General features: G+C 35.8%; 1 protein-coding gene across 5 annotated transcripts in view; it reads right to left on the bottom strand.

Annotated features, from left to right (window-relative positions):
* Positions 1 to 18,228, bottom strand: part of LOC102094856 (kinase non-catalytic C-lobe domain-containing protein 1) — a 63,329-nt gene that overhangs the window by 17,433 nt on the left and 27,668 nt on the right. For 4 of the 5 annotated variants that reach the window (XR_010473470.1, XR_002419399.2, XM_005506975.4 and 1 more), the window contains 10 exons: positions 11,909 to 12,023; positions 9,814 to 9,885; positions 9,650 to 9,711; positions 7,259 to 7,417; positions 6,825 to 6,902; positions 6,051 to 6,144; positions 5,707 to 5,869; positions 4,773 to 5,614; positions 4,492 to 4,636; positions 1,811 to 1,902 (listed from right to left, as the gene is read on the bottom strand). Coding sequence is in view for 2 of the 5 variants with exons in the window: in XM_005506975.4 (XP_005507032.2) it covers positions 1,811 to 1,902; positions 4,492 to 4,636; positions 4,773 to 5,614; positions 5,707 to 5,869; positions 6,051 to 6,144; positions 6,825 to 6,902; positions 7,259 to 7,417; positions 9,650 to 9,711; positions 9,814 to 9,885; positions 11,909 to 12,023 (1,822 nt within the window). In the remaining 3 variants the exon portion in view is untranslated. Of the gene's footprint in view, positions 1 to 1,810; positions 1,903 to 4,491; positions 4,637 to 4,772; positions 5,615 to 5,706; positions 5,870 to 6,050; positions 6,145 to 6,824; positions 6,903 to 7,258; positions 7,418 to 9,649; positions 9,712 to 9,813; positions 9,886 to 11,908; positions 12,024 to 18,228 lie in introns of those variants that run through there. The other variant, XR_010473471.1, reaches the window with a different exon arrangement.

Genomic DNA, 18,228 nt, shown 5'->3' with positions numbered 1-18,228 from the left:
TTTTGGGTCTCTGCTTTTTTCCTCAACTACACATTGCAAAATTATAAAGGCTAAAGAGATTTCAGAACTATTAAGCTTTGGTCAATACATTTCTGAAAATTACAAAATACATTCTGTGCATATACAACAAGCATTTAAACAAAGCATAGTATGGAAACTTCAAAACAAAAGTTAAATATGTCAGAACTGTGCACACATTAGTAAAAAGCTTAGCTCTTGATGCTTTTTTCCGTTTATAAGTCTTGAAGCTTTTAGCCCAGACATAGAGGGAAAAAATACTTGATGCTGCCAAAGCAGACATAGATGTTAAACCTTCTGCTCCTACAGGACTAACTCCCTTGAGTTATGATGGGACTTCTTTGCAGTTATTATAATGGTTACTACCAACCTTAAGGGACTGAGGTGACAGTGAAAGGTTGGTACGATGCTGACAGGAGCTTTTATGCCTGCCAGAAGTCTCCCTTTTCACTTGAGCAACTTTCCAGGGCTCAGACATGCCACCTTGAGTCAAACAGACCTGAATTACTGGTGCAAAGAAGTCACATACCCCGTGAAAAAGTCTGGCTTTACATTTGCAGTCATTCTGAGCCAAAATGGAAAACTGTAACAAAGCATGACAGCAGCCAAGTGCAGACCTACAAATTTATGTTTTGCCATAAAAGTTAACAATGTAGGGGGTATAAGTCATTCTTTAAAGAACACCCAGTTTGACTTTACCCATAACAGAGAAGTAACCAAGTTCAAATGTCAAAACTTGGTTGAACTACCTTGAAAAAAAATGAAACTGCTACAACAGCAACCACATACAAGCTGTTTATGAATACACCAAACCTAAAAAGGGCAACGTTTTTTCTGTAATAATGGTATTTACCAGTCCAAGCTCAGTTTTGAATTCAGTTACTGAAAGATGGAGTATTTTGTGAAACTTCAATCACAAAGTTTGTCAGGGAAGATGCAAAACTCACACTGAAGAAATACAAATAAACAATCCACTAATATAACATCAATGACTGCCCTGAAATAATGATCAAAAGGCAAAATTATCTTGATTAACAAATCATTTGACCTGATCACTTTGCTATCTATCTTTAAAAAGGCATGTCAATGGATAAAATAGGGAAGTTGAAGAATTCCCAGGAGAGGACTTTTTTTTTTTTCCTATTTGTGAAAACCATTCTGATAGTTAAAAATGCTTATGTAAATGCAAAAGAAATTAAGTTCCTAGATTTCTATACAATTCCCTTCCCAGAATTTGTAAATAAATGTATTGGCAATGCAATATTTTTGGTTTAATACATTTTATTTCTTTTTTTGCCTAGTTTTGTTTTAATTCTGATAAATGATAAAGAAGGACCAGATCACTGAAGGGTTATCCTTCAATCAATTCTCAACGTCTTCAGTAACACCTACAGAGTCATAAGCATTTTCTGAAGCTCTCCTCTCTGCCTAGCTAAGCTTGTTACACTGCACAGAGATGACTTAATATGATTGTCCTTTCCCTTCCCTCCCTCTACTTTGAAGAATGCCAGTAGAACTTCTATTGGATGAATACAAGAAACCAACATGTAGCAATTAGGATTTGGGAGTTTTTCAACAGACTCACCTGTGTAAATAAACCTAAGTAATGGGCATCCCACTAAGTGAAATATGTGAGCTTCTTATAAAAGGTCCCCAAGGCACTGATAAAGTTCGGATTCACCGATAATGTTCATAAGTGCCCAGATGAAAACACAAAGTGCCAATCTCTTAAAACTTGAGTCATTGGTTCCTAACATACACAAAGATCTAGAAACATGAAGTCCCTTCTCACCTTCTGTCTGATCGCTGCTTGCCAAAAAGCTACCAGATTTCTTCAGATCTTGGAATACATTGTCACACTTTGAATCACCTGCCTCAGTTATGCTGAAAACGTAAGAGGATAAGGAAAAAATAATATTTTATATCCTTTTATATTTATATCAGTAAAATGAGTTCTCACAAATTACTACCATTTATGTGAAGGGCTTCATGGCATTTATCTACCTCCTGAAGCTTGCATGTTCAGCTTCAGTTGTTATTTCACAAGAAAAAAAAGGGTTCAAATGGACATTAAAGCACACTTGAGTAAGATACAGAGATTTTCCTTTACAGCATTTGGCAAAATTCCAACAGAATTATCAGAACACACACAAAGAGGAGGCATAACTCCAGGCACAACTTAGACTGAAAATTACTGTAATGGGTTTTTCACTCAGGATTCAAACTCTGGATAACAGTCTGAGTCATCCCTAACAAGAATAATCATAATTTTAACTCAAAGAAGTTAACAATTAAAAACTGCTATATTCTCTAAAGAATGTTAAGTAAGCCATGTCTCAGAGATATTCTGAGGCAGTTCTTGTGCACGATCTAAAACCTAGAATTGTATTTTTACACTGGATAATAAATGGTCAATGGTTTTGTGGTCAATGGGGCGGAGTCCAGTTGGAGGCCTGTATCTAGTGGAGCGCATCAGGGGTCAGTACTGGGGCCTATATTATTCAATATATTAATCAACGATTTGGACAAGGGAATAGAGTGTACTATCAGCAAGTTTGCTGATGACACCAAGCTGGAAGGAATGGCTGACACGCCAGAAGGCTGTGCTGCCATCCAGAGACCTGGACAGGCTGGAGAGTTGGGCAGGGAAAAATTTAATGAAATATAACAAGCAGAAGCGTAGAGTATAGCATCTGGGTAGGAGCAACCCCAGGTACCAGTATAAATTGGGGAATAACTTATTAGAGAGTAGTGTAGGGGAAAGGGACCTGGGGGTCCTGGTGGACAGCAGTATGACCATGAACCAGCACTGTGTCCTTGTGGTCAAGAAGGCCAATGGCATCCTGGGGTGTATTAGAAGGAGGGTGGTTAGTAGGTTAAGAGAGGTCCTCCTTCCCCTCTACTCTGCCCTGGTGAGACCACATCTGGAATATTGTGTCCAGTTCTGGCCCCTCAGTTCCAGAAGGACAGGGAACTGCTGGAGAGAGTCCAGCGCAGGGCAACCAAGATGATTAAGGGAGTGGAGCATCTCCCTTATAAGGAAAGGCTGAGGGAGCTGGGTCTCTTTAGCTTGGAGAAGACTGAGGGGTGACCTCATTAATGTTTACAAATATATGAAGGGTGAGTGTCATGAGGATGGAGCCGGGCTCTTCTCGGTGACAATGACAGGACAAGGGGTAATGGGTTCAAACTGGAACACAAGAGGTTCCACTTAAATTTGAGAAGAAACTTCTTCTCAGTGAGGGTGACAGACACTGGAACAGGCTGCCCATGGAGGTTGTGGAGTCTCCTACTCTGGAGACATTCAAGACTCGCCTGGACGCCATCCTGTGTAACCTCATCTGGGTGTTCCTGCTCCGACAGGGGGATTGGACTAGGTGATCTTCCGAGGTCCCTTCCAATCCCTAACATTCTGTGATTCTGTGATGATTTCCTTTTCATTCCTGCTTTCAAAAACTTTACTTTGTAACAAAAGTTCATGTAGAGGATGACCTCTTCATATATCCCAGTAATTCAGCTGCAGCGTGCTGTTTGCCCTGCTGTAACATTCAACTCTGGGGAACTAGGAGCCTAACCGCCAACCAGTTTTCAGTGACTCCTTAAAAATCCCAATCCAAACAGGAAATAAAATAGCATATCAGGGTTTGATATCTGGAGGTCTTAGTCTGTTCTCTCTGAAGCTTGCTGTCAAGATAATATACCTCTTAATACTGAAATTTTTCTACAAGTACCTACCAAGCTGCTTTCTCAAAACTTCCAGTTTTTAGTTCCAGATTGTGACAAAGAAAACATCCATAACCATCCATATATAAATTGATTACTGTTTACAATAGCCCTTAGTAAGAAGATTTTATAAGTATGCTACATTTGGAGGCTGCAATAAAACATTTTTATTATTTTTCAGGTAAATATGCCTTGAAGATGAAATAGTAAAAATGAGAAATTAAGCTGGTGTTTTCTCACTTAACAGGCTACTTCAGAAAGATTGCCAGGAGGAACACTTAGTCAAACTAAATCAGTTAAGTAAAATATTTCTAGCAAAGCTAAACTAATTTCCTTGTTCTTAGATATGAATAGATATAAATAACTAAACTCAAACAGAATAAGGAAACTGAACACTAAGAACAATATATTTCACTTCTGATTAAACAGCCTCTTTCTAACATGACTATGAAGCTCTCCATCACACTAATGGTTGAAAATAACATTGATCAAAATTAGGTCTCCATTAATTCAGCTATCCTAAGATGGAGTTACAGACAAGCTTAATAGAAAATGTTTTCTGCTAAGTCATTAAGCCCTATGTGCTATGGGGAAGACCATGAAGTATCTGATAGACCGGGAAATTAACAGTTGGCAGGAAACAAGTAAAGCTATCTGAGAAGAAGCAGGATATCCAGATCCTGCTTATAGGAAGTAAGGAGAAAAGCATTATACTGAACTGTAAGAAGAAAAAAGTTGAAAAACACCTACCATAAATGTGAAGGTCTTTCTCCATTTACTACCTGATAGAGATTCTCCAGTAATTTTTCATCCCAGTAGAGGTCACAAAACTTCTCACAAATTGTATCAGAGAATATGCCAAACTTAACTTTCTTTAAGCCTAAAATGAAGTTACCTTGTTTAAAAAAAAAAAAAAAAAAAAAAAAAAAAAAAAAAAAGAAACAAACAAAAAAAAGAGAGAGAAAAAAAGTCATTTCTAATAATATTCTCACAGATCAATGATAATAATATATAGAAGAAAATGTACATACCCATGTCAAAAACTTCAACTCCATTTTCTAGATAGCCATCAAATGCGAACTCCTCTTGTATAAGATGAACCACTTCCTGTAATAAAGTGTCACTTGTGCTGTTCTGCTGGGGGAAGACTTCAACACTAGAGAGATGAGAGTTATCTTGATTCACTGAGGTACATGGTATGTGTTCTTGCTCAGAGAAAATACTGTTTACACTGGCAGCACACTCTATTTCTTGGCAGTTGGCTTCAATACCTTGGTTACTTTTATCAAACATGTTCTGTGTATTAGCAGTCTCACAGTTTTGCACTTTGCAAAGGGAGGCATCATTTTCTGCTTGTGTGCCCATTTTATAACTTGCAATAGTACTTGAAAGTAGCACTGGCAAACTCTGATAGCAATCATAAGCAATTCTTGAACGAAGAGGTTTATTTGGTATTTTCTCTGACACAGCTAAATGTACTGGCACAAATGTCAAAACTCTTTTCTCTGAGTCCTTTTTGAGAATTATATTATTTATGTGAAGAAAACTAGGTGATGTAGGGCAAGCTAAGGAGCTTGAAGGAACTTCAGACAAAATATTCTTTTCTTGTAGAATACGTGAGGAATTGGATGGCGATGGTAATGTAATCATAGAAGTAAACGCATTGCCTGACTTTTGCTCTTCTGAAGATATCTGCGCTGAGTGACCTGGAATTTGCAAATCACACTCAGGTATTTCAGATGCAGTTTCAACATCTGTGTCCTCAGTAGCACAGCTTTCAGAGTGTCCTATATATCCTGATTCATTATGGCCCGCACGTTTTTCTTTCCTTTTATCTTTCTTGAATTGCTCAGAAACTGGTGTGTGAACCTCTCTGAAAAGGAATAAAATTGTTTTGAGGACAATTCAAGTAGATTTAACAACGAAGTGTAAAGTTTAACTTACTCTGCTTTAGGATATACTAACTTGGTTATATTTGCATTTTGCTGCAGAATAATAGGCTTAAAGTGAGTTGCAGGAGAGGTGAATGCAACAGGTAATGTAGCTTTTTCACAATTTAGGGAAATCTGGCATGGTACTGGTCCTTTAACTGCTACAAGTTTACTGTCACTGGTAATAGGCACAAATCCTAAAAAACAAAACAAAAAAAACACATAGAGATGAATAATATGTCAAATACAAATGTAAAGTAAATAACAATCAATTTAGACAGAAAAAAGCTTTGTACATGGCTGAGCAAATCTTACATGGACAACTGATCTAGAGAATATTAAAACCAAGTAAATATGTCAAAGAGCCTGACTGCTTACCTAGACTTGACTCTGAAGGGTCCATTCCATGGCTTTCATGTTTAAATTCAAAAGCAACATGACCTTGAGAAGAAATTCCTTCTTTCTCAACAGCCTAACAATAAAAATTGAAGTTCAAACTGAATTTATTAGAATTTAATTTTTTAAATTTCTGCTCACCACATTACTTTAAAAACAAAAACCACACCAACAAACAAAAAAAAACCCCAACCCCATATAAACCTATAACTTCAGGATTTTCAGTTTCTGTGATACGCAAGGCAGCAACTTAGTGATGCTGAGACAGAGAATTAAAACAAATGACACACAAAACTCTGGTAGGAGTGGTAGGACTGATAGAACTGTACAAATCTTGGTAACCCTCTGTTTCAAATCAGAACTTTTGGGCCATCAAAGTTTTGAACAAAGCCAATTCCATGGATTGACTGGATGCTGCATACATTGTATATACATATTTGAAACATTAGCAGAATACAACAATTACATTTTAAAGTCTTCCATTCTGATAAGAGGGGTTGTGAATGGAAATAACTGCTGCTTCTTATTTCTGAGCCCTGACACATGCGGATTGTGGAATTAGGGCACAGATTCTTGGGAGACACCACTCCAACAGCAAGAACTAGAAAACAGCAATACTTAAAGACTACTTACCAATAAAAAAAAATAATAATAAAAAAAAGAACAAATCTAATATAGAGAACAAAAATATTACTGAATACAATTTACAGAACTAATTGAAAAAACGTAGATAATTAAAAAAGATGGCACTCTTACCTTAAAGACAGTTTTGTTCAACAATGCCAAAATGTTTTTGCTGTTCATACCTTGTTCAAGTAAATAACAATTGCATGTCTAAAAAGAAAAAAAATAAATAATAATTTTCAGTTAGTAAATAAGTTTTCAATCAAGTGAGGCATTCTTGGACAAGGACGAAGTCAAGATAAATAGTCAATTAGAAGTAATATAAGTTTAGGAAGTATTATGAACCTATTCTAAGCACCTTATTGATTTCAATGTAAATTAAAAACACACCCCTCTGTGTCCCTCTGGAGGCAGCTTTATAAAAAACAAACCCCAAGGTGACTGGTTATCATTTAATTAGATATCAGTCTATTACAAAAAATAAATTAATATTTTGACATTCAGATCACTAAAATAAGACTTTAGACACAACTAAATTTCACATAAAATTGCTTAACTCTAGTAACCTTAATTGCATCAGCTAGAGAAGGTCTTTCTTCAGGGTTTTTTCTTGCCATATCCAGAAGAAATTTTTTAAATTTTCTTGGCAATGCTAGTTTGTGGCTTGGTGGAACACTGTATTTTGCAGCCATCCAGAGAACTGCAGCAACACCATAAATGCAGACCTATTAGAATACCATAGGAGACAGAAAAGATGTAAACAGACCAAAACAAGCTTTCACCTCAAAACCAATCCCAGCTAATTATATCAAAATTCCTGTCACTCTCCCCCCAAAAAATAATGATTTGAGCTTCCGAAGTACAGATCACATTTGGCTTTTGAAGACACTGATGAAAATCACAGCCCATTTCAAAAACTAGGTGCTACACATGCAGGGCCAATAATAGTAGCTAATTTTCCACTGTTGAAGCAACAGACATAATTTTCCTCATGCTTTGTCTAGGAAAACTATTCAGGAAAAAAGGTGGGTTTTAGAATAATTTTGAAGAATTCCTTACTCATATAAAACCTTAGATTGCTACAAGCCTTAGAGTTCTACTATAAAACCTGGACAGCTGCAAGTTACTTAAAAAAGGTCACTATAATTCAGCAGTAAATGGCACACAGTAATTAAAAGCTAGTCAGTATAAGTTGTATTTTATAGAGATTACACCTATCAGAAGAATGAAGTACTGTATATTTATTTTAGCAATTACTGTGCTACCTGCAGCTAGATCAATTGAAGTTGCCATGATGAGGGACCTTGAAAAGTACTTGATCTTCACAAGCTTTCTTGTTTTATTTGAAGAATTACAATTTTGAGACAGAGCCTCATTCAGACTACTTAATGAAGAGTTTACATATGTTAGCATGTACTAGAAATGCAGGTAGAACACCATGCTTTTTCACATCGCCTCTGAAAGATATAAAAAATGCTCAGGGGACAGAAACTTAAGCACAGTACTAAACAATGTGGTCCTGTAAAACAACATTCTCTAATACTCTTTTGAGCAAAGTGAACAGCAATAAACACGCCATAAGGAAGTTCACTATAAAGACAATTACCTGTGAACCGTTTGAACTGTCAAGCAAAAGTGACTAAAAGGTACGAAGTATTTGAAATAGGAGAAAGCAGTTCCACCAAAACAAACAAAAAAAGTCTTCCCCTTAGGCTCAGAATTCCAAGAGCTCAATGGGATCACAAATTTAACCTAACTTTATTTATTTAAGAAAAACTTGCCATCCAATCCAGCATACTCATCAAAAAAGTTCCTTTTACTGTGGTAGTACTGTTGCTATGACTGGCAACACACAGTCTTTATTTCCATACCATAATTCTAACTAAATGTTAATAACAACCAAAAAGTTATACAAATATCAGGAAAAAAATCCAAAAAATCCAGACAGCTTATTCTACGGAAAAAAATACGGAAAAATACGGAAAAAAAAAGATGACTCCAGATATTCTAAAGCATAAAGACTTTAGGATTATTAATTTATACTGTCTGGTGAAACTGCTCTATTATATTTCAGGGTTAGTTTAAGCTTTTGAAGCCTTTGAAAAACTGCATGTTGGATCAAAGCAGTTTAAGAAAGAACAACTCTAAAGATGATATATAATAATTTTCTAGTTACAGATAATTTTACAGAAAGTCAAACTCTGTCTATAGTAGGTTATTAATGATTTTTTTTTTCTGATTCATGACTGCTATGTCTAATTTTAAAGGACTCAAGGGGGCACAAGGTACATATTAGCCAACCGCTTTTCTTGTTACATAATAGAAAGGTATCGTAAATTCTGTCTTCCTAACTCTTAAGATCAGTGTTGTACAGCTTGCAATTCAGATGCAGCTGCAGAGGAGACCAATACCTGCTATTTATTAACATTTTTATAACCTTTGGTCTGACAGCTCCTCATGGCTTACACCTACAGCAAAGAAACTCTAGGAAAACTGCACTGGTAAAAGACATAATTCATAACGTTTCCATAGTAATAATATGCTGACAGTGATTTTTTTTAATCCAGTCTTCCAAATGAGAATAATGTTTGAGGTTTAGCCTAGAAAGTAAAAAATACTGACCTTAGTGTGACGTCTGGAATGTGAAAACATGACTCAGAAGTCTGTCTCACTGCTAACAAACTAAGGATAATTAAGCTTTACGGAAAATTTTTGAATAACAGATTTTTGTCAAGCAACAGATTTTAGAAGGCAAAATTATTTCTATTATTTGCATTTTTTAGAAGCAATTAATTTATGGGAGATCATATATTAAGAAACCCACAGATAACAAGAAATATTGGGAGAAATGAGAAACATCAGAATCTCAGAAGACTTTCGCTTTCTTCTTCAAGCAGCAGAGGGATATAATTATCCTTTGATAAATGCATAGCAACCTACATAACCTACCACATTACCTTCTCAGTATCTACATCCTCTTCTTCAATTTCAGGAGCTAAATAAAATATATCACAAGATTCTAAATGAGAAAAGAAACCAGAAACAAAAAGTAAGATATTTGCTTTCCTCTTCACTCCCCTCTAGAAGAAACAGAAGCAGAGCATGCAATGTATCAGTTTACCTTCAGCTTTTGGAGCAGCAAAGAGGACACTTCCATGGCAGTCAATCAGCACGGAGTCCAAACATAAGACCACTGCAAAACAAGCCACAAAAGGGCAAGACGTAATAAATATCTGTTCTTATAACTATGACCCTAATAAAAAGAATTAATTTTTAAAATAATTTGCAATGTCAGAAATCACGCTGCAATAAATTACGCTTTAAGTAACACTAATGCTGGAACAGACAATGCCCAATAAAGAGACAGTAGATGCATAATCACCCAAAGCAATTTCTGCAGAATGAAGACAAGAAAGTAAATAAGTAAAAGAGTACAATAAATAAAAGGGCTTAGAATACTGGAAGTTCATTCTTTTTACATCCAGCATTGAAAAGGCAATATCCCCTGATAAGAGGAGGGGAAATAAATGAAGTCTCAAAGGAGGGTACAAACAACTTTTGTAGCAGGATTGAATTAAAAAAAATAAATGAAGAGGATAGCTTTGTGGTATGTTTTTTTACCCAGATAATTCCCGTTTAGGATAATGAAAGAGGTGTAATCAAGGAAGGATTTGGAGGAAAAGGCTAAGTGAATAAATAATAAACAATGCAGTTTATTCCACATTTCATATATTTAACTATGACTTAGCAGCTACCAATCTTACTCTACCAGTGTTAAGACAAAGGATATTTTAACAAATGCTTTATATGATATCAGCTTCACTTTAATAAGCTAATATTACTCAAAAGCAATGCTGAGAGAACTTTGTGTGTGTGCGGGCACTGAAGTAGCAAACCCACTGTAAGTCATTACAAAATGCACAACTACTCCCAGAACAGGCAGAGAATCCTCTCAGAAATATTTTATATCTGAACACAATAGTCAACTTCAAGGTAGCTTTACTTGTCAAATATATGGAATTTTAAGTAAGGTGCGTTCCATTTAGTGGTTTGTACCATTATGTTCACTTTTACAGGCTATGTAAGGTTCAGATCACAATTCAGTCTTTAGTACTTTGAAGACTTACACATTCCACATGCATGTAAGTACGATAACAGAGACTGGCTAGTCATATTAAATTAGAATCTGAGCCTTTATGTGCAGTTGTAACCTTCACAAACATTAGGAACATGGTATGAGGCTGAAATAATCCTTTTATTGCAAGGTATATCAAATACTTAGTGTTAAGGGTAACATTCCTTAAAGTGCTCAGAAATCTCTAAGGGCTATTTCCTCTTTAACAGTTTTATATCATAAAAAATAAAATAGCTGAAGCTGAAAATTGAAGAGGTGCAGTAAGTTTTCTGTACCTTACTACCTGATTGTTTACATTCAGTTACAGACCTCAAACTCATCCCTGTCCAAACCCTCAAAAGCAGGCTTTTTAAATCAAAAAAAAAAAAAGGAAAAGGTGGTGGTGGGAACCTCCGCTCTATTTATCAGAACTGCTACGGATTTATTATTAGTATAAGCTAAACCAACATTCAGAATGCCTACGGATATTTAGGGTGGTCTTCTCCCAAGTCATATACAACATATTCCAATTCTGTCAAAGCACAGTTTCCCGTTCCTCTCTCAGAAGTTAACTTCTGATAATTCTTCTATAAACTGAAGCATAGGGAATGTGGAAGGAGTTATGTCCCTGGGCACTTTAAACTGACAAAGCCCTGTATTGTCAATAATATGTCAGGAATCACTTGTCACAAAGAAATTCAGGCAAGAGTGGAAGCTTTATGTTTACATACAGATAAAACTTATTTCCTCCTGCTTTCAAGAGACAAATCCCAAGTGCTTTTCTTAAAAGTCACAGTACAGTTTCTCCATCCCCAAAATGTCTAAACATAAAATTTGTTTCATTGCTTGAAATCATAAAGATTTGTTTCCCCTACAAAAGCCACCAAAACTCAGAATGAAGAGAAAAGCAGACGTTCTTCTATATATTGAAGAAAATTCCAAATTGAATCAAAATTCGAAGTCACAATTTAAAAGATACTACCTATTATTTTTTCTGTACACAAAATGAAAGTAGAGATATTTTTATTCACAGAATAAAGAAAACATTAATAAAGAGAACATAAATAATTAAGAAAATATTTCAAGATAGTTAATATAATACCTGGATAATCTATGCAAGTCTGCAGAGCACATAAACACTCATGACACAGAGCCCAGAGTTCATAGTCTTTCAGAGGTTTACGGTACCAGGACAACAGGAGTTTTAGAGAGATCCACTGAAAAAAAAGAAAAAAGGTGAGGATGCAGAAAGTTAATAAAAATCATCACAAACCAAAAATGTTTACAGACACAGTGAAAAAGTAAATCCTAATATACAACACTGTCACCTAAAAAGCATGAAGGTATTAATTACACTTGCCAGTAATGAATTACTAATACTTCTTACGGAAAAAGCATTGTAAGTTGGCTGTATAGATGAACCAGTAGTCTCTTAATTGCATAACAAAGATGAGATTTCTGCAAGAATAGAAGTGTTTCAGGAAAAGTAGGCTGTTTGGAAGCTCTTTCTTGTCACACTAAGGAAAGACTCTCTAAAAACGCCAAAGATGACACATAATTGTAGGGACACCACCTAGACTTGAAAACATAAAAATCCAAATGATCACAATCGACAAAAAAAATCCCACATTCAAATCCTGATTTACCCTGACAGTTGCATTGCAAGTCTTACCTTAAAGATTTCATCAACATTTCCTGTTCTTCTGTGAAAGATGGTCACAATACTGACAGAATTAATGACAGATTTATTTGAAGTCCAAGCATGTTCTTTTTTTTTTAAACAGTGGATGTTCAATTTGTAGCAACAGCTTTTGTTTTTCTGGCTATCAGTTTAGCGTTTGATACCTGACATAATACATTAACGCGACAAAGATATTGCTCCATGGAAACTTACTGTTCTTCAGAGAATCCATGTTTTACGTTTTGTGATTTTTTTTTTTTTCTGAATGTAGTAACTTGACACTGATAGTGCTGCACAGACACCTTCCCCATCAAGTCGTGCTAACAGAAGAGCTTATCACTACTAGTGCCTCTTGACATCAGCTGGACTTTACAATCTCCATTCAGCTACCAATGGAACAGTAAAAAATTCACTGTAGGTAGAAACCTCTGGGTTAGAGCAGACTTATCCAACTGTTTTAAAAAAGAGCACAGCGCATTTTCTGTTGCATATGCAGCCCTAAGATATTAAACCATCTCTAAATGTCAGCTTTAGGCCATCTTGGGGAAAAGAACTACCACATGCAATTCAGGATTAACTCTGGAAAAATAAACAAAACAAAACCAGAACACACAAGACGGAAATAAAAATTGAAACCTCTGAACTGTTCTTTTGTTTTCAGGGACACCTTCATATCCCAGTCAATGTTTGTAAAATCTAAATAGACTACGGGTCTCTCACACACAATAGTACAACATTACATTTGCCAAATCGATCTCTGCGCTGTCATTTACTGCAGCCAATTTTTCATAATCCTGGCTATGAAATAAAGTCCAAATAGTGCCTCACTGAAGTCTATCATAAACTATGTAAACAGAATACTGCATTAACTTTCATCGAGACCAACAAACAGAAATTATTTTCCTGCAATCTATGGGGAGGAAAAAAGGAACTACACTAATTTCTGCATCCAAAACTTCATTGAAAATTTAATTTTTACCGGAAGACCTTCTCAAAGAAGGTAATACTTTGGGATTGCAGTATTTAAATATTCCATCAAGGTGAACCAGATAAGCTATTAATTTTTAACAAGATGTGCCATCAAACACCTTTTGATTTACTTATAATGTTTTATTTTCTGCCTACAACTAACACACACAAATGAATTTGGTGTTTTTTTTTCTCCTATCCTCTACTGAGGAACACAGCAAAAATTAGTAACTTTGGAACAGACAGATTTGAAGCGACATAATAAAGTTAAGCTTCATTCTCAAAGTTTGCTAGTGCCAGCATCCTGTTCCATTCACTAATGTGCTTCTTCATTACATCTAGAAAACTAAGCTCCTGAACTGTCTGATAAAAAGACATCAATTACACAGGAGGAAGGAAGAGGTCAGATAGTCAAAAAGAATGAATTATTCTAGAGAACATTCAAGACAGATCTTCAGAAGCTGTTGACTGATTACTGTGTCTGAACAGGGCTGCATTCCCCGCTCCACCACATCCTGGTCCTCAAGTGCCTCCAACGTACAATGAAAGCAGCAGACAAATCTTCAAATTCACCCTGCACAGCTGACATGATTGGAGAGACATCAAAAGAGAAATTCCACAGACCAACTAGAGCTTTAAGGCGGCTTTGGAATTTGAGAATATTTTTGTATTAAGTACACACCACTGCCACATGTTTCTCTGTAAGAGAATCCCTCCTCTTGAAGTTTGTGTCCCTAGAGGCTCTAAAAGCTGCAGTGGAGAAAGATGAACTTCCTCTATCGCATATACAAATCACCTCTCACTTCAGGAGAAGGTGATGAATAGCTAGCAAGGGGAAGAAGAATTTCTCACTAAACTGGAGACTGAAGTTAGTTGTACAGCAGAAAGCTGAAAGGCATTTCTCATCACTTCTTGGATATCCAAGCTCCCTAGAGGAAGAAATGACAGATTTAAGTACAGCAAGAAAGTAGGAATAAGCCCTACAAGCAGCAGCAAAACTTCAAGAAATAAGAAAGTGTCAATGACAGACAACAAAAAAAAGAGGATGAAAAGGCACCAGAAACTGAAATTCTGTTTCAGAAGAAAAAAGGATGTGAGAAAAGCAAATCTTAGCAGAAGTGAGAACCACTGCCAGCCACAGGATGGCCAAACAAACCCCAATCAGGAAGGAAAAAATACAGTCTGGTTACAGATTGGTGAATTTTATTTAAATGTATACCCTCATTGTTTCTCTCTGGCCAGCATCCTAAAGAAAAATTAAACTTCAAATATTAATATTGCTAGCTGGTATTTATATGCTAGTTGTTCTGTGATACTCATAATTAACTGCATTGCTATTGTCTCACTGTAAGTCAAGTCTCTCTGCACCTTGACCACATCAAAAGATTATTTTTATTCCTGAAAAAACACCTGACAAGGTCATCCTTCTAGTGTTCTAGTGTCCCAATTGTTCCAAATGTTCATCGTCCTATACCAGAAGGAGAGAATTCTGGAAGACTTCATTGGAAGACTGAGAGTTCAGACCTGCTGGGGACATGACCTTCTAACATCCGATATAGTCAACGTACACAATAAGGTATGTTTCATCACACATTTACATCTGTGATGAAAAACACATGGAATCTGGTTAAAATAGCTTCCAAACGTAAAACAAGAAACTTCTCAACGTAAGGTTATGAAGCAATTTTAATTTAAGCCTCAAAGCGGGTACGTAACAAAGTGGACTTTCAAATTTCACTGAGTCTGTTTATGTTTTGGTAAACATACAAGTGTAAATTTCCCTTTTTTAGGCACCTGTCTGAGGTTTGGTTGTTTTGTTTTTTAACATGCAAGTCTCTGATTCATGGCTATTACTATTTCCTACAATTTCAAAAAAACCCCAATCAGCCACCGAGAAAAAAAAAAAATCTGAAGTGCTGGAAAACTGATGATTAAAATTTTTAGTGCAAGCACCTGTAGCATGCGTTGCTGCTTCATCATCTATTCAGACATTCAGCAAAGCAAGCTCAAGGCAAGTGTTCAGCATCTGTGTGGCCTCAAGTCCACTTCATTTAAAGCATTAACAGGATTGTAATACTGACATAAAACATTTATCACCAAATGAATTTGCCCCAAAGAGCAAACAAAATTATAGTCCACTGCCTCTTCCTGAATTTTTTCTTCATGTTCTAGGCTTTTTCATAACAGCAATTACCTAATCCAGTTTTTAAAGAAAATGTTTTTCACAGCACAGAAATTTTGACAGAAAATATGGAAAAGCCACATGAATGATTATTGCCTATAGCTACATACTGGTGACATTTTGTTTTATGCCAAAAAGATTGCATTTTAAGCCTTGCTTGTTGAAAAAGTGATGTTTTTTCTTCAGTAGTGCAAAGGTTATTTAACAGATCTTTCATTTCATTGTTGTTACCAGAACTGTAAGACCAAACTTTTCAAAGCATTCAGAGAATGCCAATGTACAAGATTTTATGAACATAATGCTGGCATATTTTAAACAGCTGAAGCAAGCAAGATTTTCATTCTTCTTTTCTTAGTAAGTACTGTTATGGGAATTGACAACTTTTCTTTCCTCCAAGTGTTATTTCCCCAGTGTTTAAGTGTCATTCTCTACCTACATGGCTTTTCACTTCTGATGCTTGACTGGGTATGAGTGATTAACAGAAAACAAATGTGTATATGCCAGGTTCTTGTTAACCCTTCTAATGTAAAGGCCATAGCATTTGAATCACAGAGAAACATTTAAAAGCATTAGAGATGAGACATACCTGATTGGAATGAAATTGGTTAGAGAAATAAAAGATCCCCACTCAAACTTGAAGTGAAAAATATTTATTTATGGCATGCAAAACTATAAAAATTACTAGGAAAACCCTCACAAGATACATTGCAGTAGCCAGACAAAAGCAAGCAAGTATTTTTAGTAATGCTTACTAGCAGTAAAGCACACAACATTAAAGAGCAGTGTCGGGGTATTAGAAAAATATTGTCCACTGGAGAAGCATTATTGACAGGTAAGATAAACTGCCTGTTCTCCAGAGCAGACAAGGTTGATCTTCAACCGGATGGGACTGGTATTGCACTTCCTCTGAAAAACAAGAAGTATTTAAAGAGATGCCAGAGATACTATTCTAAAAGCTCTGTTTGCTGCAATCATGCTTATTTGTTACAGAAAAGTAGGGAAAAAGCAGCACTGTAAGTCTGAGGTATTTTTTCCATTTAGTCCAGAAGTCAGAAATCACATTAGTTGAGGCTTCACACTTTTTGTGCCTTTGCAGTAAATGAACAAGCTCTCAGACTCAAGTTTTAGCTTCTCAAATAAAAGAAAAAAAAAGTATTTGGTAAAATTCTGGCATAGAGAAATGAAAGGGAACTTGAAAGTGTCCAGAGACACCAGCTGTAACTTTTTCACGTAAATGATAGCACAGCACAGTGTGGCTTTATTTTTGCAATTGTGAGGAGGTTAACACAGAAGCAGAGAACGCTGTTTCGGAAGCCTGAGGAATAAAATCTGTTTTCCAGAAGCAGAAAAAGAAGCTGAAAACATTACCTTCTTTTCCCCCACCTCCTTCTCTAAGAAGACTTATAATAGAGTCTGCCATACAGCTCAATGACTACTGAAAATGACTGATCCTTCCTCAGAAAACAAGCACCGATGATCTGGCTGGAAGCTCAGCAGTTCAGGGAACAGCCATTTCAGAAACCAAGGTACTGCTCACAGATATTGATATATTCAAATGCTTTTTTTCTCCCTACAGCAGTTAAATAATCAAATAAGTCAGGGGTTTATTGTTTGTTTGTTAAGATTAACTTAAGATTTTAACAAGTTCTAAAGAGCATTAGATTTTCAGGTGGCAGAACCTGAATATTTGCTGGAACTGACTATTAAAAAAAAAATAATATAGAGCATGAATCTATCAAACCTTTCTTCTACTGAAAACACAGCTATAAAACTTTGGTTTCATAGACAACCACCATCCTGCTGTCTTCATTTCAGATCATACGTATTATGGCACTTCTTGTTAGGGTAACTGAAATATCAGTTACTTTTTCTTATTCACTGTGGTTGTCCTGTGAATTAAGTGGAAGCAGGATAACCTCACTTCTACTAAGAGCCTACTTAATTGGAAGAACAAAATTGAGTTCAAGTTGAAAGAACATTTTTTTTTTAAATTGATGATGAAATATTTGAAGAAAAAGAGTATTTCAGAAGAATAACCTGAAAACAAAACAGGTATTCAAACAAGGTATTCATTACAGCTTTTAAATTGTGCAATAATTTTGGAAAACTATAATTCTGAGGAAAATTATTTTCTTCACGTATCCGGACTCAAACTGTTGCCCTGGTAATCCAGTAAGGACAGAATATAGGTCTTATTTTAACAGATGTTTTCCTCCTAATGAAGAGCCCCTATCAATACACTAAATTTATGTTCTTAAGTGTTGGCAGCTTATTCACCACACCTCTCTAGTTAACACAGAAGCTTAAGTAAGCCTTCTTCCATCTCAAGGTAAGCGACTTCATTTCTTGGAATGTAAAAAAAACCCCAAAAACACCAAAAAGAGATGACTCCCTCCCACAAAAACAAACAAACAAAAACCAAACCCCAAACAAAACAAACCCAGCTGCAGTGGTTTTATAGTGGTCTGATATGCCCAGTTGTTTCTGTTGCTTGAATACTAAGACACAGATTTCTGTATACTACGAAGCTTTCTCACAAGAAGTCAAGTGACTGAAATTACTATGATCCTTGTTAGGAATACAGACATAT

Source organism: Columba livia, chromosome 6, assembly GCF_036013475.1.
Source record: "Columba livia isolate bColLiv1 breed racing homer chromosome 6, bColLiv1.pat.W.v2, whole genome shotgun sequence".
NCBI classification, from domain to species: Eukaryota; Metazoa; Chordata; class Aves; order Columbiformes; family Columbidae; genus Columba; species Columba livia.
The sequence above is the reverse complement of the archived record's forward strand: the minus strand, read 5'-3'. Positions and strand labels throughout refer to the sequence as shown.